Source organism: Rhinopithecus roxellana, chromosome 21 (genome assembly GCF_007565055.1).
Source record: "Rhinopithecus roxellana isolate Shanxi Qingling chromosome 21, ASM756505v1, whole genome shotgun sequence".
NCBI classification, from domain to species: Eukaryota; Metazoa; Chordata; class Mammalia; order Primates; family Cercopithecidae; genus Rhinopithecus; species Rhinopithecus roxellana.
Genome location: NC_044569.1, coordinates 12,771,317 through 12,796,124, shown reverse-complemented (window position 1 = coordinate 12,796,124; position 24,808 = coordinate 12,771,317). Strand labels below are relative to the sequence as shown.

At 41.8% G+C, this 24,808-nt stretch overlaps 1 protein-coding gene across 1 annotated transcript in view; it reads right to left on the bottom strand.

Moving 5' to 3' along the window:
- The window catches only part of EPB41L3 (erythrocyte membrane protein band 4.1 like 3), a 153,523-nt gene that overhangs the window by 96,474 nt on the left and 32,241 nt on the right, over positions 1 to 24,808 (bottom strand). The window contains 1 exon segment of the mRNA XM_010373386.2: positions 870 to 1,063. Within this exon segment, the coding sequence (XP_010371688.2) occupies positions 870 to 1,052 (183 nt within the window). The 5' untranslated portion in view covers positions 1,053 to 1,063.

Below are 24,808 nucleotides of genomic sequence, written 5' to 3'. Positions count from 1 at the left end.
ATGCATTATTCAAACATGTACAGGGAAAAGAGTTGAAAATATAGATGTGTATAGGGAGGGAAAGACCTACCTGAAGATCTGCTAAAAAACCATGGAATACTACGCAGCTACAAAAAAGGATGAGTTCATGTCTTTTGCAGGGACATGGATGGAAACCATCATTCTCAGCAAACTAACAAAGGAACAGAAAACCAAACACCGCATGTTCTCACTCATAAGTGGGAGTCGAACAGTGAGAACACACCGACATAGGGAGGGGAACATCACACCCTGGGGCCCGTCGGGGGCTGGGGGGCTACGGGAGGGATAGCATTAGGAGAAATATTTAATGTAGGTGACGGGTTGATGGGCGCAGCAAACCACCCATGGCACGTGTATACCTATGTAACACACCTGCACATTTTGCACATGTATCCCAGAGCTTAAAGTATAATGATGATGATGATGATGATGATGATGATGATGATGATGATGATAAAAGCAGATCTGCAACATTAGGGTCAGGGCGATGCCTGGGGAAATGCAAACTCACTCTAGCCCTTAGGCTTGAAAGGAAAAACAACCACAAGCATAATTAAAGCTGTCAGTTTGGTGTCTCATCTTTCCTCTAAATCCAGATAGGACCAATAATCTCCAGCCTGGACTTCAGTGAGTTTCAGTGTTTTAATTAAAAGGCGTTACCAGGCAAGGTTGTGGAATGTCATTCACTGAAAGCCTTAAAATAGCATACATTTTCATCTGCCTGGGGCTAGAATGGGAACAACAGATGACCCCTCATAGCTGTCTCTAGGGCTAAGAGACGAAGGTTAAAGATGATCCTGGAGCAGCTCAGCAAACACGGAGTCATTAGTTTTCTGGCCTGGGCTCACCTCCCTCCGCACCGGGGTGCTGTGCGCTGCAGCAGAGGCGAACTGCTCCAGGACCTGCTGCTGCTCCTCGCTGGGCGGCTCCGGCACGGGCGCCCCCGCGCGCCCTTGCGCCCCCTCCGCCTCCTGGGGCTCGGCCTCCTGGTCCGGCTTGGATTCCGAGTCTGATCCAGATTCAGTCGTCATGGTTGATTGTTCTGCAAGCAGAAAAAAAGGGAAGATCAGGTCACTCCGTGCAGCTACCTTCCCTCTGCAAGAAAACTAGGATGCTCACTGTGAACAGCTCAAGAGAACCACAAGGAGAAAGGGAGATGCTACCAACCCTATCCTATTCCACACACCCGACAGATGACTTGTCAACTTCCCCACTGAGATGGGTGCCCACCAGGGGCTCAAAACTAACATTTATCTAGGAAGAAAAGTTGATTTGTAATGATCACAGGCTTCATTCCTACTAGAATTTTGCCACAATAGATTGTGAAATGACATTAAAGAAATGTCATAATAATGAAGTATCTTACATTCAATTAAAAATGTTTGCTGTTAACCTGCATCTATATTTCAATCGCCTGGAAGGATGATTTAATAATGGAAGCACACATTCTTTCTCATTTCCCTCCCCCTTCCTATCTCTACACAGGGGCCCTCACAACCCCCCAAATCTCCAGACACTTCAAGGAACAAATGCCTTTCCCATGTGCTTCCTCCTAACCCAGTGATCCCTCTTGGAGTTAGCAACCGAGGTACAACAGCAGCTTCTTCAGGGACTCGGGATCTGTTCCACTGGCCATAGCTGGAGGGGCACAGGCAGGATCACCTCTCCTTCCCTCCCAAGTTAATTCTCATCTTCTTCCTGGCTTCCCCCTATTTCCCTTGAGTGTGGTAAGTTTATCTCATATCTCATAAGGTACACAAACAACAGATCTTAATATATAATAATCTGATACATACTTTAAAAAGACCTTCTAAAATATGAACATCTTCCCAAAGATTGCAAGTCAAGATGTTTCAGGATTTCGTGCCTCGGTTTCCACACGTGCCGACAAATCAGGACACTGAACATGATAATACCTAAATAACTTATTTCTTGCTATGACATTTTTCTCTTACTAATAAGATATGCCACTATGTTTTTAAAGCAGATTTTTGCTCTAAGCAGCAAGAGAGCTGCTATTATGCCAAATAGATACCATGTCATTTTAAGCAACTTCTTATCTTAGGTACATGGAGTAAGTATCTCAAGTACAAATATCTCATTATTGTCATATAATTTCCCTTCCTAATTCTAATTTTATAGTAAAAATATAAGCAAAGGACTACTGTAGTGCTTTAAGCAAATGATATAATTGGTATAATATAGAATTGCGCAAAAATATAACTAGTAACTTCTTAGTTCCTATCTTCACTATATATATAAATATATTTAATAATTTGAAGAAAAAGGGAACATCACAAATACCAATCTAGGTTATAAACTAGATGCTATATCTGTGTTTTCTATTTAGGGTTACTTTCACAATCACCAGATATTCGTTCTGTTGAATAAAAAAGACATACCAATTTGGCATGTGCTTAGTTGCCCAAAGCATATGTAAATATCAAGTCCAAATACAGAGAAAGGTAGTGATGCAAATAAAATGAACAGACTTTCTTTTTTCCTGTTATAATACATTTTAGATTTTCAAGCAAATCTTAAAAGTAAATATTATATTCTCTTTTGTAAGCTTATCCTGGAAAATGGCCTATATATAGAGAGAAAACAGTGGAGGAGGAGGAAAGGTTGTGGGGCGCTGCAGAATTTAGAGCCTCTGATCAAATTCCATCTTTTGGAAGGGAAAGGATTAGCTTTAATAGTCAATTCAACGCACCAAACACTTACTGAGTACCAAATATAAGCCAAGCACTGCTTGTGGTTTAGAAAAGAGATGCACCTGTTGTAACCACTACCCCCCATCTCAAGGAGCTCCTAGTCTGTGCTGGAAATATGCTCTCTGGAATTCATGTTCTCCATCTTCTTTTGGTAACTAAGCTTTCGGATTTAGCAGGTGCCCTTCACCCAGCTTGAGACTACAATGAGCTGTGGCTGTGGATTAAGACTGGACCAAGGAGACAATAGAAAAAAAAAAAATGCACTCAATGTTTAGGTCATCTTCAGAAAGACAAAGCCACTTGCCCTAGATTTCCCTTTCCCACTGGCTGGATATGCAGGTCTTAAACCCAATCCTGGACATGTCACATTCAGGGGAATGACAGAGCCACCCGCTCCAGCATGGGTCTCTGGATGACCTCATGGACCACGACCCACCTACTCTGGACTGTGACGTTAGGCAGAAATCAACAACTTTAGCTTGCGTTCATTTGCTCCGGAAATTGCTCATTCTATTTCCTGAGCAAATGAATATCCCACGATTTTAGTGTTATCATCCTAGTCGGGAAACCATTTTGCATCTGCTTTTGTCTTAAATCCAGGACCATCTCCAAAGCAGAGAGCCAGCAGTACACAAGCTAAATAAAAATGTAAAATGGATAGAGCCCAACAACCACCTACCAACTATCTAAAGAACAAAATAATGTACCATTATCATCTATGACTATACCATATAATACCTTACCTGCTGTATATCACACAAATCACAGCAGCTCATACCTCAAAATAATCTACTATGCCCTTGTCATGTATTTCCTAGGTATATTAATTTTCCAGCACTAAAGGCATAATATAATAAATGCAAATCATTGCCGTTTTGGCCAATTTTAATAAAATAAAACTGTCAAGGCTACTGACAGATAAAGTAATAAAACTTTGAAATGAACAGCTTTTTAATGCTGGAATCTCACTAGAATCAATATCTAATTCCACATTTCTCAAAGGATATAAGCTCTTATTATTCCTACAAATAAACCAGTATGGATGGCCTAGATCAGCAAATTCTATTTCAAAACTTGTTTCCTCTTCCCTACCCATATACCAGTGTAAGCAAGCAATAATCTGATTTGTAATGGGAAACTACTATAAACATCTAAATACAATACGTCTGGCTGGGCACAGTGGCTCACACCTGTAATCTCAGCACTTTGGGAGGCCCAGGCGGGCGGATCACTTGAGGTAAGGAGTTCAGGACCAGCCTGAACAACATGGTGAAACCCTGTCTCTACTAAAAATACAAAAATTAACCAGGCGTGGTAGTGCTTGCCTGTAATCCCAGCTACTTGGGAGACTGAGGCACAAGAATTTCTTGAACCTAGGAGGCAGAAGTTGCAGTGAGCCGAGATCGCACCACTGTGCTCCAGCCTGGGTGACACAGAGAGACTCTGTCTCAAAAAAATAAATACAAGACAAGACAAGACAATAAAATACGTCTAACTTTAACTCGTTATTTTAATAAGTTTACAGTGTGCTCCTTCACACTTAAACCCAAATGCCAAAACATTTCTTTTAAACTAGATTTTCAAGATATTTACACTGCTTTGGTTCTTCTTTTTCTTATACTTATTCCTTGCTTTCTAGGATGGTGCTTGCCATTTAAAATCACAGCTTTCCCTTTCCAACTAACTAAAGACTATTGTTTTCCAAAGTTCCCGTCTCTTCCGATAGGTTCACTTTGCACCAAACTATCTGCCAATTATTTGGGTTACTGGAAGCAAATATCATCACTTGAAATCCCAAATAGAAAGTGATACAAAATGTATTTATGCTTAGTTTTTACTGAAACTGTCTTTTCTTGATACTAAATTTACCTTACAATTGTGTTTTGCTCAGGCTTTAAAGGTTTGGATTCCTAGAAACTCCAAAGCCTAAAAGTTGGGGTAATGACATTCATAAGTATGCTAGGCAGATGGCAAGAGGAGTCCTTAATTTTTTTTAAAGAAACGTAAATCATACTTCAATATGCCTCTCTCAGGAATATATTTATTAAATGAACACCAAAAGAAAAGGTAATGAGCTTCAAAGGATGCCTGTGCAGGTGTGAATGAAATCATCTTCACAATCTCCAATCTAATTCACCTATAAAAAGACGGCCATTGTCATGCATTTTGGGCTTTGATCCTTTTCAGTTCTAATTTTTTATTCTGCAGAAGTAAGAAAAAAAAGTCAGTTAATCCTCATCTTTTCCACTTTTACAAGTGGCAGCTCTAAAATCTCTATCTCCTAACTAAATGACTGCTAAATTAGTTTCTGTATTCAAATTTACCTACCTCTCTTGCTGACATGAAAATTCAGTGGCATTTTATTAAAAGACACAAACTAAAGATTTAGTGAAGGAAAATGCTTAATATAAATTTCTGTCATTTATGTGTAAGACAGGATTCCTACAGAGTAACAAAGCACTTCATAAAAGAAAACCTCTTCATACCATTTACCTGTCTAACGAGGATATAGGACTCAAATGAACAAACTTTTTAACACCAACCTTTTTTTCTTTTATATTCCAAGTGTAAATTTATAGGAGAAGTGGGTCCTACTTAGCGTAAGTATTTGTGACTGAGTACTATCCACCAGTATGCTAAAAACCATCAGTTGCTAGCAAGCTAGAAGACAGTGATATTCTTTGGCCCTTCTACTGAATTTTTTCTAATTGCATGAAAAAAAAAATGCCCTAGTATCATCCATCCAAAAAGAAAATCACCAAAAGAAACCAAACGACCAAATGGTCTCACATTCCACTCTCTTACTCCCTCTAGTAGGGCCCTACCTCTCTACTTTTCTGCGGTGCCAAGCTTCTGGAAGGAATTTTCTTCTCCTGCTGTCACCACATCCTCCCACTCACTCACCCTTCAATGTATGCCTCATAATTCTAGTAACCTTGCTAAGGTGACCATGACCTCCCCACAAGCCAGTTAATCCTAGGTGGCATCCCTTCTCATCTTTCAGTTCTCCAGGTTTGACACCCTCTTGGTTTCCTTCTATCTTTTCTGGCTACTCTTCCTTATTTCCACTTGTCTCTGCATATCCCATTTCTCATATTCTATTTCTAAACGTCGCAATTCTTTATGAATCCATCTCACTCTTCAAATCCTCTTTCTTGGAGCGCTCATCCACTTCATTTCAAATATGATGACAATTCCAAATTTTGTGACCTCTCGCTGAGCTTCAGATCCATAAATACAACTCTTCTTCTCACTTTTTTACCTGGCTATCTCAGAAGCACCTAATACTGAACATTTTTCCATCCAAACCTTTGATCTCTGCACCACCCCCTGCCTGCTGCCAACCCCCCAATCTGCTTGACTCCTGTCCTCCCCATTGCAGCAGGTGGCCTCCATCTGTCCAGAGGCTCATGCTGGGATTGAGACAGCACTTCCCTCTCTATGCCTAACTCCAATCCACCTCACTCTTGGCAATTTCACCTCCTGAGTTGTGTTTAAAGAAACAGTAGAAGAGGCTGGGTGCAGTGGCTCATGCCTATAATCCCAACACTTTAGGAGGCCAAGTTGGGTGGATCCTCTGAGGTCAGGAGTTCGAGACCAGCCTGGCCAACATGGTGAAACCCCATCTCTACTAAAAATACAAAATTAGCCATGTATGTGGTGGGCACCTGTAATCCCACCTACTCGGGAGGCTGAGGCAGGAGAATCTCTTGAACCTGGGAGGCAGAGGTTGCAGTGAGCCAAGATTATGCCATTGCACTCCAGCCTGGGTGACAAGAGTGAAAACTCCATCCCCCCTCCAAAAAAAAAAAAAAAAAAAAGAGAGAGAGAAAGAGTAAAAGAAAGAATGGAAGAAGTTCTAGGCAGAGGATTCCGATCAAGCAAAAGCAGAACAGCATGGAGGATCGCATGCACTTACTTGTGTGAGGTTACATGGTCTGCTGTGGCAGGAAGGAAGGGGTGTGTGAGAGTGATGAGAGGTGAGGAGAAGGGACCGAGAGTGAGCCAGATACAGGCAGGTCCCGCAAGGCCGCCTGACCCTCGCTAAGGAGACGTCATCTCGTTACTCAGGGTTCATCTGGCAGCCATGGGAATCTCAGAAAGCATCAGCTGGGCTTCTCCATTGTTTCAGCTCAAAGCTAGGCCAAACTCAGAGACCACACTGGCCCTGAGGGGCAGCGGGGACAAGTTACTCCTCAAAGTACAAAACGGTTAAATTCAGGACTAGTCATTATAAATACCTTCAAAAAGTTGATAATAAAGGGTTGAGATGGGGGGACAATTCTGACAGTTTGTAAAAAACAAGCTTTTTGGCCATGCTAAGTTCAAATCTTGAAGGCCAATACACCAACTCCTATGGAGCTGACTGACTTTTTAAGATTATGTAAGAGGCAGAAAGTCAGAATTTTTGTGAAGACGTAATAACTCAAAAGTTAACTTGCACAACAGCCACTGTAAATCTACAAAGGATTACCAACATTCACCAATATGGAGACAAAGATTCCGTAACAGCGTTGCACAGTTACAAATCAGAACTGGAAACTTAAAACAAAAACCAAATGAGACTATAATAAGGCCACGGGCCCCAGTCCCCTGCTTCAAGGAATGCACATTCAGACAGGTTACCTCAAGAAGCAAGCCCAGCACCATGCCCAGGGTGTGAGAACACAGCCCAGACAGGGGGCTTTAACCAAGTCTGTGGGGACAGAAAGGATTTTTACAGGAAAGAACCCTTGTCTGATTAAAAAAAAAATTACTAACTTTCAGTCTCAAGTTAAACAACTAGTTTTAAACTTAAGACACAAACATCACAGGCTACTTCGGAAAGATAGAAGGGCAATGAGGAATAAGTAAGAGTGCAGGAGGTACTGTGACAGGGCAGGAAAAATGGGTTCTGGGCCCAACTCTGCCGTTTGCTCTGTGCCCTCAACAGAATGTGGCTTCCCTTTCTGTTGTAAAATTCCAAAATTCTAGGATTCCTGAGAACCAAAGACACTGTTATATTCACAGCAAGAAATCTCAAGAAATGTTGCTAAGTGAAGACAGATACTACCTGATCCTACTGACAAGGCCCAAGGGCATAAAGCCCTGAGGGCAGGCAGCCAGCAGCACTCCAGCAAGCGGCCGACCTCTCCCACCGCTGTGTGGCTCAGGCTGAAGGCTTCATTAACTATTTGAATCTATTAAAGTTTTATTTAGTTCACTGAAGCAACACTTTACCCAGATAACCTGAAAAAGTTGAAAAAAACGCTTACTTAGTAGATTGGGAAAATCTGGTTTATCTGCAGTAAGCTTTTAGCTTTTAAGTTCAAAAATGTTTAGCTCTTCTATGCGTGAGCAGAAAAATCAACAAATATAGTTTAGAATATATATCTAGATATGGTGACTATGGAAGCATCCACCTTACCACTATATGTTCATATTTCCAAATCCAACTGGTACCAAATACCAGCATATAAAATTGCCTATGCTTCTGAAATACCAAGAATCTTTGGTTGATCCCACATGTACCCAAATACCTTTTAATAAGCAAAGGAGGCAGCTGATGCCCCTACTCGAGGAAGGGGACCTATGTTAGCAGAGAACTCTAATAGAGTTCAGTGACAGTACTAATAGGAGAGACAGGGTTCCCCTGGGGGTAAAACTACTTGCAAATTAAGTCTATTGAGGGAGTGGCAGAAGAACCAATTCAAATTCTGTTCTAGGATCTCTGCACTGTGAACACTTTGTCAAACGCAAGGAAGTTCCCAGACTAGGATTCCTGAACTTCAGAGGTTCAGAAAAGAGGTTCAGACTCTGAGGATCTGAGAGTTTGTTTTGCTATTTTAAAGGAAAGTGTACATTCAGCAGTGACATGGCTGTACGTACTGACGAGGCTTTTTTGCTTTATGTTGGAAACTTATGAATTAACTTAGAAATACTGGCTATATCATTGCTTCATTCATTAATACATTCCTTTAACAAACATTTCCTGAACAGCTAGCTGTTCTGAGGCCTAGGGATACATCAAATAAAGATGAACAAGGTCTCTGCTCTAGTGGAGACAACATTCTAATTGGAGGAAAACAAGAAATAAAAAGTGTCAGTTAGAGACAGACATTATTAAATAACCCAATTAAAGGAAACGGCTGGCTGCTCTAGACTGGATGGTTGGGGAAGGTTTCTCCAAGAAGGAAACATTTAACCAGTGCTGAAATATCAAGAAGAATCTGCCCTATGCAGATACACACAGTGGCGATAAAGCCTGTGACACAGAAGATGATTGCCCAGGCTTGGGCAAGGAATGAAAAGAAGGCTAGGGTTAGGGTAGCTGGAATGCAGGGGGTGTGAGGCAGAGGGGTACAAGATAAGGCAGATGTGAGGAGGGGTCAGATCCCATGGGTTTACAGAGCTGGATTTTATTTTAAATGCAAAGGAACATTCTGAGGTGAGGAATGACAGGGTCTTACAGATGCTTTTAAAAGGTCATTCTGGCTTCTGAGACCAGGTGCAAGGTAGGAGCAGGGGACCCAATGACCAGGCGATGGCAACAGTCCAGGTGAGGGAAAATGCCAGAGCAAGGCAGCAGGTGAGGGAAGGAAGGCAGGTGGTGCCTGTCCAGCACCCATCAGAAGCTCTGACCGCAGCTTTGGTGAGAGATGAGAAATGCACCAAGCTGGTTAGGAAAAAGCTCCCACAAATGTTAGGTCTCTTAAAACACAGGGATCCCTAGTGGCAAAAATATTGTTTCCAACAGGCCCTAAGGCAGGGAGACTACCAACAAACAAGTGTCAAGTTTTGACAATTATTCTTCTAGGCTGGATGCTCCATAACCTTTAACGTGGGAAATCATTCGTGAACCTGATATCATCAGCAATACTTCTAAAAATCATCCAGTTCAGGTGAAAAGGAATGCCAGCCTTCATTTATAATGGATATATTCCTGTGGTTTAAGTGACAGCTCCAGTCTTCCGAAAAAGCAAATTTAAAACAGATTAACATGAAGAAGTTTGGCCTCTTGAGTACAGAATATGCTTCTAGACTTCATCTGAGAACCCAACTAATGGATAAATGAAACCTGCACTTACACGTTTGTTTCGACATAATCTGGCAGAGAATTTTAGTCTCTATGACATTTTTACATGACTATCATGGATGCCATCATTGTCAGAAACTTGCTTTTAAAGTTTCTATGTGGTCTACACAAGAATTCTGTCAGTGCTATTAGTCTGCACGTGAATCCTGCCTTGCCCTGGGCTGGACTTAGAAAGCACCACCTCACTAAGCACAGAGCAGTGTTTCCCCCGACATACACGTTTTCACTTGACAAGCATTTTCACACATTGTTCTAAACATGGCAGAAATACTTTAAAGAGTTGTTCCCAAGATACGAAACTGCTAAAAAATTTTTTTGCAGGAGTTAACACAAATATTTCAATTGAGCTTCCTGATAGCTGTGCTTAAAATAGTTCACCAGTGTTCCCTATCATTAAAATGGAGTTCAGATGGCCAGGCGCGGTGGCTCACGCCTGTAATCCCGGCACTTTGGGAGGCCCAGGTGGATGGATCACCTGAGGTAAGGAGTTCAAGACTAGCCTGGCCAACATGGTGAAACCCCATCTCTACTAAAAATACAAATATCACCCGGGTGTGGTCGCAGACACCTCTAATCCCAGCTACTTGGGAGGCTGAGTAATGAGAATCGCTTGAACCCGGGAGGTGGAGGTTGCAGTGAGCCAAGAACGCGCCACTGTACTCCTGCCTGGGTGACAAGAGAGAGACTCCATCTCAAAACAAAAAAAAAAAAAAAAAAGAAAAAGAAAAAAAGAAATGGACTTCAGAATTGATGACATCATTTCCCTTAGCAAAGGCACCCCCACAACAGCATCTTTGAGGTTTTAAGCAAAAAGATCAAATCAAAATGGACATTTCAGAGCATCAATGATATACATAAGAACAAAAGTATTCAGCACTTACGGTAAACTGAATCCTGGAGTGAGTGAATAAACTAAATATAGCAACTATTTCCTCCATTTTCTGTTAACCATAAACCACCCTTCGTAAGGGAGGAACCACCATTGAGCCCTCAATGTGTCAGGCATAATTTAAATACCGCATATTTGCTTCTTAACTAAACTTTAAACAAATCTGATCATATCCTCCCTAATGGTTCCCTAAAAGGAAAGTTGTGTGTCTAAAATGCACAGGATCTTCATGAGTTCGACAGAAATAATTCTCTGTAAGCCGTGTGTGATGGTGTGATTACTTTTTAGTTAAACGGGGATGACGCCTGAGAACATAAAGGAAGCTGGTCACTCGGAAGACACAGGTGGGTGTTAAACACCTCCCTCCTGCTCTCTGCGTGCTCAGCTCACCTCAACAGGACAGGGGTTGAGCCAGGTTAGTGAATAACTCGTCTAAGTCACAGGATAAGGTGCACAGCATCAAGAATTAAATCTGAGTTCTGCCTCCAATAACAGAGCTGTTTTTCCCACACAAGTCATGTACATTGGTATGCTGTAAAACCTACGCCTCACCTCCTATTCCTCTTTCAGAAATGGGCAATTAATCAAAGGTATTGCTTTATGGGATCATCTGCAATTGCATGTTGCCAATATGCCATCTTATCTTTTTACTTACTGTAAGTCAAATATTAATCAATTCAAATTTTTAAAAAGTAATACTCTGTTTTGGCCGGGTGTGGTGGCTCACGCCTGTAATCCCAGCACTTTGGGAGGCCAAAGGTGGGTGGATCACGAGGTCAGATCAAGACCATCCTGGCTAAGACGGTGAAACCCTGTCTCTACTAAAAAAATACAAAACATTAGCTAGGCATGGTGGTGGGCGCCTGTAGTCCCAGCTACTTGGGAGGCTGAGGTAGGAGAATGACGTGAACCCGGGAGGTGGAGCTTGCAGTGAGCCGAGATCGTGCCAGTGCACTCCAGCCTGGGTGACAGAGAGAGACTCCATCTCAAAAAATATATATATATATTTTGTTTTAAAGACTATTTTTCCTGCTAAATACTTACTGTGTGTATATATATGGCATTACAACACCAGTGTCTTCCTTTGTTAAAAAACGTAAATCTAGTGTGAATCTTTAAGATTCTGTCATTCTGTCACAGGTTGACATTTATTCCCGGGAAAGAAAAAATAAACGCTCACTGTTGTTTCTAGAGAAAACATGAATGGCACTGAGTCTGCTTTTTGATACCCAACAACTCGTAACTTTCCACTATGGTGGCTTCAAGCTTTAAAACAGACTGAGCCCACATTGTAATCAGTTACAATTTTGAAGCTGTTATTAGTGGGAAACCTCAGAGTGATAAGAAATCAGACAAGACATAAATGCCCAACCCTGTTGAAAATTTCCAATCATTCCTTTGCTAAAATCAAGAGGAGAGAAAAGAAGGTAGCATATTTTCTCTATATTCTTCGCCAATTCTATTCAGAGAAGAAGTTATTAGCAAAAAGATATCTTTGGCACCTTAATTCAGGAGCATATTTTTCTATTACCCAACATCTGACTCTGCATCTGTGAGAAAGGAGGTGTGAACCACAGAGAGTGAATAAATTAAAACCGAGTCAGACTCTTTGTACAGTCATCCACCACCAAAGAAGAGCTCTCCAACTCCTTCTGAAATGGGTCTCTCTTTCACAGAGCCACTAATTTTAAAAATAGGGAAAAGGTTATGCAAAAAATTCCAACTTTATACCTTAGTGAGGGGGCAATATACCCTCTACTATCTGGGGATATTTGACGAAGAATCCACGGTTCAGGTTTTTCTTTGTAGGTGCCAATACCGCAGGGCAAAGCACAGAGAGAACAACAATGGCTGTCTCAAAACGACCGTCTCAAAATGACCTGGGCACAAATAATCTGTGCTTCTAATTCCCTGTCTGTCCAGGAGAATTTTGCATACAAATAGACCCTAAACAAATAATGAATGAATGAACAGTCTGTGTTTCTGCGTCTCATGAATGTAACAGTATAGTACAGTACTTATTTCTAGGAGCCCTGCAAATTCATATGAACAGCAGAACAAGGAGTTGCCCTGGACATTTTCTGTAACTGCACACACGTCTCAAGGCTTTTATCTCTGTGGTTAGCTCCTAATGGTAAGCTTCATGCAGGTCCCCAAAACTAGTCACTGTAAGCACGTGTGGTGAGAACGAGAAAGAAAACAAAGGAGGGGGAGTAGGACGTTCTGGGGACCCAGGAAGGCAAGCAGCCTGTAAATATTTGTATCTTACCTTTGAAAGGAGTCCCAGGCGTTGAGTACTAAAGACTCACACAGCATGAATAATGTTTGATCAAATCAATAAAGAAATAGGGAAAAAAAGCCACTTCTATCACTACAGAAAATAAAATACATGGAAAAATTCCAGGTATTCTATTATTGTTTCTATTTAATACTTACAAAATCATACAAAGTAACCATTAACAGCCTGGGGGTCATTAAATATTTAAATGAATGAATGACTGAATGTATCAGTTTCATTTAACCTAAATGTATCCTAAGTCACAAGTCTACAAATGATGTCTTGGGAAATGGGATCTAATTCAATCTGACCCCTGAAACCCCTTGGCTGTTTTATGGTATACTGCACTGAACAGAAATGCACACCAATTAATAGCTTTCAACTCTCCCTCATATAGAATATGCTAAATTTGATCAGTTACCCACTCCCTTCGATCTCAACGTTTTCTAGGCCATTTCTGTAGCCCAAAGCCAAATTAATGGAATTTGGTTTTCCCTACAGTTCTATATCATTGACTTTGTTGCGCCACAATTAATTAAGCGTTCACAACAGAATTTATCACAATTCTTACAGAGGGAGGAAATGGAGGACTCCTTTGGCATTCTTGGAGAGTCTGACAGACTGTTGGCTTTTTTTTTTTCATCCTTCAATACAAATGTGAGGCCAAGTGTTTAATAATTCTGTTTTTACTGTAATGCATCCACTTTTATCTCTTCACCAGCAATGGATGGAGACTATAAAGAATGTTCTTTCAAAGGTCTCCCTGGCACACAAATGAGTCACCTGAAAGCAGTGCCTCATCAAGTTCTCTGAAGGTGATAAGAGGATTCCTTACTCCAGGGCTGTTCACTGTGGACCTGTAGCACTGAAAGGGCTCCCATTTGTGCGTCAGATACTCTGTTAATGGAAGCCGTAAGAGACAGCTGGCTCAGCCGCCATCTTCCCTCCTGCCTCCTGCCTCTGAGGTGGCTCAGTAGATAAAAGGACCGCCCTGTGGTTGGGGCTGCCTTCTGATACACTGACTATGGGAGCTGAATGTCCCACACAATGGTCAAAAATGACAGAACAGCTACAGGTGTGATGTTCCATTTTAAATTCTTTGTCTCCAATGGGCAACTAAGCCAATAAATAGCTCTTTCAATTTTTGAATCCACATATTTCCAGTTCAAAGGAGATTAACTCAGAAATAAATTTGAAAAAACTGAAAGGCTGAAATGCAGTTCCTCTTCTAAATTTTTTTATAGGTTCTTTGTGTCTCAGTATTTTTTTAAGGTTTAATCACAGCAAACCCTGCTTCACTTCGTATACTGGTAATTTTTTTAATTACTGTAGTTTTCACAATGAAATTAGTTTTAAATCCTTTAGCTCATCTATTTAAAACGAACACAAAGTAAATCTGTCTAAGTGGAAGCTTTCTATGTGGTAAGAAGCTACACTAATTCCTTATTTTAAACTCTTCTGTTCAGAGGGTTCCTCAAACATGCATGGAAAGGGGTGTTTGCTCCTCTAAAGCAGACCTTGGCAAAGAACTGGGTCCAGAAGAGGAGAAGCTGAAAAGGAGGGATGCTGCTCGAAGCAAAACAGACTGAGAAGCGTGGACAACACTGGTCCCAACACATTTTCCCAGGGAGCTGTGTCTGTTCTGGAAAGTGTCACAAGTTTGGGGCTAGATAAGAGCTTCCTGGGCCCCTACTTGAGTTTCTGACCTAAAGTAGGAAAAAGGAGGATACAGAGGAAGACAGATCAAACTATTCCCTGAGAGAGGAAGGTAGTTCTTTAGGAGGGAAAAGGTGAGCTACCATCAGAGGCCAGACAGCTGGAGAGGGTAGCACTAGCTACTGACCCTGGAGAGGCTGCAGATTAAGCCCACGGTTTTCAACATTCAGACCCACCAGGAAAAGACAGACTTAAGTGATAAGTCAAAATGTCGAAGAGTGATCATCTCTGGATGGTTGACTCACTTTTTTAGATTTTCTACAAAAGTACTATTTTTGTGATTAGGAGAAAACAAACCAAGAAAGTATCTCTTCTTAGAGATGAATGGTAGTCAAAGTTATATTTATTACTTTTTTAAATACTCTTTTTGTTAAGTGGCCATTCTACTGTTTTAACTTAGTTTTTTATAGAAAAAATAATTCTAATATAATTTAATACATCTGAAATACACCTAAGTATTCATCCTACTTTAACGTAACTGGATGCCACTATTCAGCAAATGGAGCAAAACCAGTTAAGATTTAAGGTTTGCAGAGGATGAAACTCAGACCACTTGGAGCAAAAGCATCTGGAGCGCCCGAGAAAAAACACATTCTTAAGTTCAGGTGTACAGAATCTCCAGAGCACATACGCCTGGGTACCACTCCCACCAATTCAGACAGTGTCTCTGATGGAAGGCTCCAGGCACAGGTAATTTTTAAAAGCTACAGTAGGATTCTAAAATGCAGCCTGGAATGAGAGTGGTAAGCTCTCATTATTATCTGCACTTTTAATAAGCACACAGGTGATTCTTCCACAAACTAAAGTTTGCCAACCACTGGCCCGTCTCCACCCCAAAGCTACTGAGTAACTGCATTTGAAGACAGAAATGACAAGTAGAAAACAAAAGACCATTGGCGCTAATCAAGACTATCAATTTGTGCATATTTTGATTACTATGACAACGTGGTGCAGCAATCAACGCTTTTTTGCGTTTCATAGATGGATACATCATTTTGTTTTTCTGGTTTATTTGGAAGGTATATGCTGACTACATTCTTGAATTTTAAGATCTTAAATTTAGTAAGATGCAGTACTCATATCAAGCTGTATTTCACAATGGAGATATTTTTCCATCTCAGTCATGCTCAGTCTCTCCTGAGAAGAATATTAGGTAATCATATGTGGTAAGGATATTCTCCACATATATTAGTAACGATTATTGCTGAAAACATCTTATTTCCTCTTCTTTCCAAAGAAGTGCCTCCCTTTAATTGAAATAAGCTTGCCATTGAGGAGAATAGGAGAGAGAGAGAGAGAGAGAAGCCTGCACAGGAAAGGGGGAATAATAGAACTCTGCTAATGATAATTCCCAGCTACCTTCAGTTTCAGCCTTAGTGACAACTCCAATCTGGACACCTATGCAGACCTGACCCAGGGCTTTCAATTCAACTCCTCAAAAACTTGCTGAACACTCAACCCTGAGTTGGGGACTTGGTCATCTAACAGATTTTCTTTTAATTTCTTTTCCCCAGGTAACTTCTAGAACCTAAGAAATTTTATTTTAGAAAGCCCTCACGATCTAATCTCTTATTTACTCAATCCTGAATGCCAAGAAAATCTGTTCAATTATCTTCTCATAGTATCTTCACTGTATTCTTTTCCCCCAGGCAGCCCTGTTGAGCTTTTCAGAGTCACACAGGAGCGGGACCGGCAGTGAGTCCAAAGAGATTTCAAGGGCCATTCACCAAATTCAGTCTATGATATACTTTAGCACAACTAGGGACTAGGAACCCAGCGTTTTTACAGCTTGAGAAACACTGGTTGGAAAAAGAGTATAAAAGAGTAACCAAACAGGGCCGCAGATGAGCATCTGCTCTATTGTTTTCTACTGGCATTCCTCTCCAGCTGGGTCCCAGCAGCTGTGGAATCGACAAGCTATTTCTTTCTAAGAAATGAAGTATTTTCAGTCGTCCCCCATCACTGACTTCTCCTCCATACAACAGTAGAGGCAACCACAGATGTCCTCAGCTATTCCTGATTCCCAAGCCTCATCACACGAGCTTCAACAGTCATGAATGACCCAATGAGCTACAGTGCTCCAGGTGCTGCGTGAGCTTCTAAGTCTCCAATGCCCTTGAACGTGCTATGCTGCTTCTGTGTTTAGTAAGCCCCCCCATTTCCCCAAGCACTCTTTCACCCTATATTTCAAAGCTCGCTCCAACACCACCTTCACTCAGAAGTCTTGCCCAAGTTCCCTCTGCCCCATAAAATGGTCTCCTCCATCCACTGCAAGCATATGTATCCCTATGACCATGCATCTGTCATTCTGCCACCAGACCTAAGAGTCTTAAGGACAAGTGCGGGATTTTCTTTTCTGTTGACTAAAAGTCTACATCAAACCTATAATGTCCAAAAGTGAACACCTGAAATTCTCCCCAAATCAGGATATACCTGAGTCTTCCAGAATAGTCAATCAATCCATCCTCCCAGAGTCTGAAGCCAAAGAAAATACAAATCAACAAAAACATCAAAAAGTAACTTTTTCTCATGCACCACGTGATCCTTCAGCAAATCCTGTGGCTCTACCTGCAGAATATCTCCAGAATGTGATCATCTCATCACCTCCGCACCTTCGCCTCTGCCTCTCCTCACCACACTTACACCTAAACCCCTGCCTCCCACACCTACATCTCCTCCTCTGCCCTCCACAGCTGCACCTCTTACCCTCCACACCTTCACCTCTTACCCTCCCCACCATACCTTCACCTCCACCCCTTCCTTCCACACCTTCACCTTCACCCCTACCCTCCACACCTTCACCTCCATCCCTACCCTCCACACCTTCAGCTCTTACCCTCCCCACCATACCTTCACCTCCATCCCTACCCTCCACACCTTCAGCTCTTACCCTCCCCACCATACCTTCACCTCCAGACCTACCCTCCACACCTTCACCTCCACCCCTACCCTCCACACTTTCATCTCCACCCTTTCCCTCCACACCTTCACCTCCATCCCTACCCTCCACACCTTCAGCTCTTAATCTCCCCACCATACCTTCACCTCCAGACCTACCCTCCACACCTTCACCTCCACCCCTACCCTCCACACCTTCATCTCCACCCCTACCCTCCACACCTTCACCTCCACCCCTACCCTCCACACCTTCAGCTCTTACCCTCCCCACCATACCTTCACCTCCAGCCCTACCTTCCACACCTTCACCTCCACGCCTTCCCTCCACATCTTCAGCTCTTACCCTCCCCACCATACCTTCACCTCCAGCCCTACCCTCCACACCTTCATCTCCTCCCCTTCCCTCCACACCTTCACCTCCACCCCTACCCTCCACACCTTCAGCTCTTACCCTCCCTACCATACCTTCACCTCCACCCCTACCCTCCACACCTTCACCTCCACCCCTACTCTCCACACCTTCACCTCCACCCCTACTCTCCACACCTTTACCTCCACCCCTACCCTCCACACCTTCACCTCCACCCCTACTCTCCACACCTTCAACTCTTACCCTCCCCACCATACCTTCACCTCCACCCCCAGCCTCCATCCCTTCACCTCCACCCCTACCCTCCACACCTTCAGCTCTTACCCTCCCCACCATACCTTCATCTCCACCCCTTGTCTCCACACCTTCACTTCCAACACTACCAGCCATAACTTCACCTCCACCCTTCCCTGCCACACCCTCACCTCTGCCCCAGCCTACCCCGCCACATTACTTCCACCACTAGCCATCACACCTTCTCTTCGCCTACCACCTCACTATCCAGTAACTGCTTGCCCAGTTACTCCAGTGTACCTCCCAACTGGTCTCCCTACCTCTGCACTCTCTGTACTGTGTTTTTCACACAACAGCCAGGTTGATCCTTTTACAATATAAATAAAAACACGTTACGTCTCGGCTTGAAATCCTCCAATGACTCTGCATTTCCCTTAGAGTAAGCTCCACTGTCTGGATACGCTGGCCTGAAAGAGCGCTACTCCAACACCCTCATCATCTACTTCTGTTCCCTTCTCAGCGTCCTCCCCACCACTCCTCCCACCCAAGGCCTCTACATTTGCTATTCCTGCCTGGAACATATGTCTTCCTTGGCTTACTCACCGACACTGTGTTCATGTCTTTGCTCAGATTCTCCTTCTCAGCGAGGCCTTCCCTGTCTACCCCTCCTGGCTCTGTCCCCCTTTCCTGCCCCTTTTCTCCCTAATACCCATCACTAGTCCAATATACTACCTACTTCAGTTGCTGACTTTGGTTTTTACTGTCTCCTCCCATCAGAGGCTCTAAGCCCCAAGAGGTGGGGGATTTTTATTTATCATATCCCCTCTATTGTATCCCCGGCATCTAGAATAGTGTGTGGCATGTAGTGGGTGCTCAAGAAGTATCTGCTGAATGTAGGAACTCAGCTTTGGGATTCCAAGCCCTTAAATCGTAAGTGTCAGGCACTTGGCAGGTCCTCATTAGATTATGTTTGCTGAATGAGGGCACCCAACTGCTATATGCTTAAAAAGATAGTTTTAAGTTGTGCTTTGTATTACAGGTAATTTCTGGACAAAATAACACTATAATAAACAAATTTACTAAAATTATTAGAATCATTTTTTTAGAAGGTCAGTCTAACCTAGTGAAAAGTGCATAGTCACTGATGTCAGACAGACATGGGCTAGAATTCTAGCCCTACTACCTATTAATTGTGCATGTAAAATGAAACAGGCAAACATGTCTTTATTATTCAGAAAAGCACTTTGAGACCGACCCATCCACTCTAAATCCTGACCCTGATGTTCCTTATTTTATCTTCCTCATGAATGAGGCTCTGCTATAGGCAGACTACTGCTTGTCTTAAAACTAAAGAGAACACATTAAAACACACACACACACTCTCACACACACACCCCACACACACACTCCACACACTCACACACACAGACACACAGAGCAACCAATCGATATTTAAAACACGGATGTTATATCCAGGTAGCATAATATAAACTACCTAGCTTATAATTAGCAGTAAGCAACTTGATATGAGCCTTGTCTTTTTCAAAGAGGATTAACAGTAAAAGCCAAAAGCATATTATTTAAGATATTGAGACATTAATAAATGCCATTAATCACTGTTGCCAGTTGGTATCAGTTACCAATCTCCTACAAAGTGATGACATCTAACAGATTACGTTCAGAGTTAGCTGTGTCCCTTACCAACTGTGTGAATTTAAGTTATGTACACTCTCTAAAAATCTATTTGTTTCAGTTGAAAAATGTAGATAAAATGCCTAATCTTATCACTCTGGAGTACATAGCATTAATATAGTACAACACACATTGGAGGCATTCAATAAATGGGCCATCATTATTTTTAAACCAGTAGAGCTATTCTTTTTGTTACTATCTCCTGGCTAGAATTTATTCCAGTATTAAAAAAAGAAAATGAACAGCTTGTTAAAACTGAATGACGATTTGGACCAAGTTCCTTACAACTTATGAAATATTACCTTCTCCTTTAGAGTTTTCTAGGCCTTAAGATCACGAGTGCTAATAAAATCACAATGAATAAACCAAATTAAGGAACAGGTTGAACTCTCTCCTTGCCACTCTGTCAGAAGAATAACAGTAGCATCTATCACTTTTGTGCACTTGTCATTTCCAGTAACATGCTTACACGAACTCCACTGAAAATCTGAGCTTGGGAGGTAATTATCTTACCCCAGGACTTTCTCAGGAGGGGGATAAGGGAAAGGGAATTCAGACAAAGGTTATGGGGGACAGTGATGCCCTTGGTTAGCCAGAAAGACAATGAAAATAAATTTTCTTGGCATAAAGGAACCACAAGTATAAAATAATAATTACCAGAGCTATTTCTTATCTGATACTATAAATACTTCATCTTCTTCATTTAGCTTCTAAAAGACATGATAAAACAACAACAAAAAATCTTTACTTTCCAAGCTGTGTTTTTCCCCTGGTGATGGGGACAAAAGGGAATGATTTACTATTAGCGTAATTTCTATATTAACACTGTCCAACCAAAAAGGAGACATAGTTTCCACTGAACTATCTCTGTTTAATGCCAAAACTTTTGTAAAGTATTCCTTTCCTATTTTCCAAACACATTTGCTCATTCCTTATTACCATGTATCTGCTTCTTATGTATAAGAATCTAATAAGAGGCCCGGCACAGTGGCTCACGCCTGTAATCCCAGTACTTTTGGAGGCCGAGGCAGGTAGATTACGAGGTCAGGAGTTCGAGACCAGCCTGGCCAACATGGTGAAACCTTGTCTCTACTAAAAATACAAAAAATTAGCTGGGCATGGTGGCACGCGCCTGTAATCCCAGCTACTCAGGAGGCTGAGGCAGGAGAATCGCTTGAACCTGGGAGGCAGAGGTTGCAGTGAGCCAAGACTGCGCCACTGCACTCCAACCTGGGCAAGAGAGCGAGACTCTGTCTCAAAATAATAATAATATTAATAATAATAATAATAAAATAATCTAATAAGAGTACCAGCTATTTGATGTGTCCATTATTTAAGTCTGGTAGCAACACCCAGACCAGTTAAGCACAGATTATACATAAACATTTGAAAAGGCAGCAAACTTTGCTTAACTGTGAGAACAAAGGCAATCTTTAGGGATTTCTAATCAATGCCATCTGCCTGGGAGTGCTGAGCAGTCTCTCATGAAAGTGTTACAAGACCAGCGCAGCAGAGGCCAGTCGGGAAAACACCCTTGAAGATAACAAAGCCAATAGTTTCTATCACCAGACACTGGCATAATGCTGAGAAACTGTTCATAAACATTCAAACTGGTTTTGCTCTTGCTTAAGAAGATGTTTTTAACAGAAAAGAGTTCCTTTCAGGATTTCCAAGAAGAGAAAATAAAGCAAAGAACACCAGGTGGCCAGCCCCCATGGCAGAGGAGGGCTCGGGACCTCACCTGGCCCAAACAACACCCTCTCAACCTCGGAGGTGGGTATTCATTTTCTTGAGTTGGAGAACTGCATCTTCAAGAACCACACTAAGATGTCCATTCCTGGTGAACACCAACTAGCTCATCAGAGGTGTCAGCAGCTGCCTATGGGTAGCAAGGTCCTGGGAGAATAGAGTCAAACGTGGTAGGAAGAATAAAAGGTTTGAAATTTAAATGAGAGTAAAAACATTAATCTTCCTATTTCATGGTTTGGTACTTTAGAATCACACTAATCTAAAAGGAATCGAAGGAGATCAAAGGTAAGTCGGCTAGCCCCAAACTGCATCTGCTCAAACCAAAGGCACAGGCTTCACACAAAGAAACGGTGAAATCAGAGTCAAATTGCTCTGCTTACTTTTGCCAAAGCACCTTAAGTAAATTCCTGTCAATAGGGTTTATGTTGTTTTTGCTATCATTCTGCTTTGTTTGGGTGTATAATTTTCTTTATAATCATTCACTCATTTAATCTATCATACAGTAGCATGCATATGCTATGTGCTAGGTCCCAAAGATAGAAAAATAGGAGACTCTGTTATCTCGTTTGCAATTTTACTACTTTTGATCTTTATCACTGAACAAGTTACACACGACGATCATTAAAATAGCTAAACACAAGCAAACGAGTGATTTACAATTAACCACCAAATTACAGCCAGACTGGGAAGAACTTATACTCCTAGTTGGGAAGAACCTATACTCCTAGAACACGCACTGACCCCATATTACAGATGCAGTAATTTAATATGGAAATCAGGGAAAGCTGGTATTGCAGAATCAGTTTAACACTTGAGGGCTTGTACCTCTGAGAAAGAGTTTTTCATCTGAAGAAAGATGTTAATGGGATATGACTTTGTAGGTACTGTAATTTTGTTACTAAACTAGTATCAAAGACCCAGGGAACATCTGCATCTGAAGGAGTTCTGGTCTGCTAACAGGCCCATGACTACACTTAGTAATGGGAAGTCTGCATGATGAATGGGCCAGAAAGTCCCAACTTTCTTCCCTAAGGACCCAAGTATAGCATCATCCCTTACATAAAACCTAGCCGCATCCCTAGGCAGCTGTAGATCCCCAATCTTGGCTGGAGTATGGTAGGTGGAACCACATAACATTTACCTAATAGCCCTATGATCTCAGCTGAGGTGAAAAAACAAACATGTAGGAGACTGACAGGCAGGGCTGGGTAATGTTTTCAAAATCACTTAGCATCCTGAATGCACAATCTGAAAAATCAGAGCAAACCAGTAGTTCAGTAGTGAAGGCCAATGGGGTATGTATGGGGAACATAAATGCGTGGCTTTATTTCTGGACTATCAATGCTATGCCAGTGGTCTACATTATCCTGTGCCGCATTCTTGGAACATCTGCGGCACTGTGTAGCCCCTGCCCAGCCTGACCATGGGCTCTTCCTCAGCAGAGAGCAACAGATTTTAGCTTTCTATCCTAATGCCTAGCACATAGTTCGCATATTTCTTCCGTATATATTCAATGAATAATCTAGTTGTTTTATTTTAAAGTATACCCCATCACTCTCAAATTTTATCTGGTAAAATTATTAAATCTACATCAATATTTTTTATCTTAAAAGCCAGCTCTATCTGCCTACTTATTTAGGAGAGGAATAAAAGAGGAATAAAAATTTGTTGTAGGCAATCAGTTAAAAAAACGAAAGGGGAAACTTTGAAATAATTAGACAGTACCTGTGTACTGTCCCTTTATTCAAGTGGGAAATAACTGAGCTCCTCAACCAGTGGGCATTCCAGAAACCCCAGAATACCTGTTATGCAGTGAAAGTGCAAAGAACAAAGTCATTTGTTTGACCAAAGACCTTCATTCCCAATTAACCAGGGGCAGACAACAGATTATCATCCACAGGCCTCCCACTTCTTCCTGCCTGCAGTGAACTTCTGGTGAGTCTGATCTGTCTGAAGACTTCCAGCACCAGGAGTGGAGGACAAAACAAAGTATATGAAATTTAAGTGAATTAATTTGACTTCTCTCCAATATCTCCCTTGAAAAACTGACTTGAAGCAGCAAGTATAAATGGTTAAAGGGCCTAAGTCTCACCCTTTCTTTAACAGCTGTGGGGTTTTGTGGTTTTTTTTTTTTTTTTTTTTTTTTTTTTTTTTTGTATGTAGACCCAACTTTCCCTTACGGGCAAAGGATCAAAACTTGGGTTCTCCTTTCTTTGGCCCAGATTGGTTTTTTCCATAATGAGTCTAACAAAATCAAGACGATTTTTGGTGAAATATTGAATCCATATTTCATAATACCAAACTGAAGCTTTTTAGGGTCTCTTATTTTTTACATTTACCATATAAAATGTTAATTTAAGAGTAATTTTCAGGCCGGGCGCGGTGGCTCAAGCCTGTAATCCCAGCACTTTGGGAGGCCGAGACGGGCGGATCACGAGGTCAGGAGATCGAGACCATCCTGGCTAACACGGTGAAACCCCGTCTCTACTAAAAAATACAAAAAAGTAGCCGGGCGAGATGGCGGCGCCTGTAGTCCCAGCTACTCGGGAGGCTGAGGCAGGAGAATGGCGTGAACCCGGGAGGCGGAGCTTGCAGTGAGCTGAGATCCGGCCACTGCACCCCAGCCTGGGTGGCAGAGCGAGACTCCGTCTCAAAAAAAAAAAAAAAAAAAAAAAAAAAAAAAAAAAAGAGTAATTTTCAAAGAGGTGACCCCCGGTTCTTAGTTCATCAATACTGCAACCTTCCAGATGCATACAGAACAGAGATGTGTGCCAGAGACAGGGATGAAAACAAAAATCAGAGAACCACCTGGACGGAGATTAAAAATGCACAAAAATTAAGCTGGTACAGATTCACAGTTTCAAAAGGCTTCCAGAGTAAAGTAATATTTGACAATAGCTACTTCAAAATACTTTCAATAAGACAAGGAGATCAGGTAGCATTAGAATTTTCTTTCTGGTCAAATTCAGCAATGCAAGAAAATAGGTATGGATTTGGAAGAAGAATTAGACGACAATTAGATTGGACTAGACACCCACCTGCTTGTTCCTGTACTGAACACAGCACAGTATGCTAATGCTGGGAACATAATGATGAACAAAAAAGACATGGATGTAAATTCCCATCCTCAAACACCTTATAGTTGAGAGAAAACACACCCAAGTAAACAGTT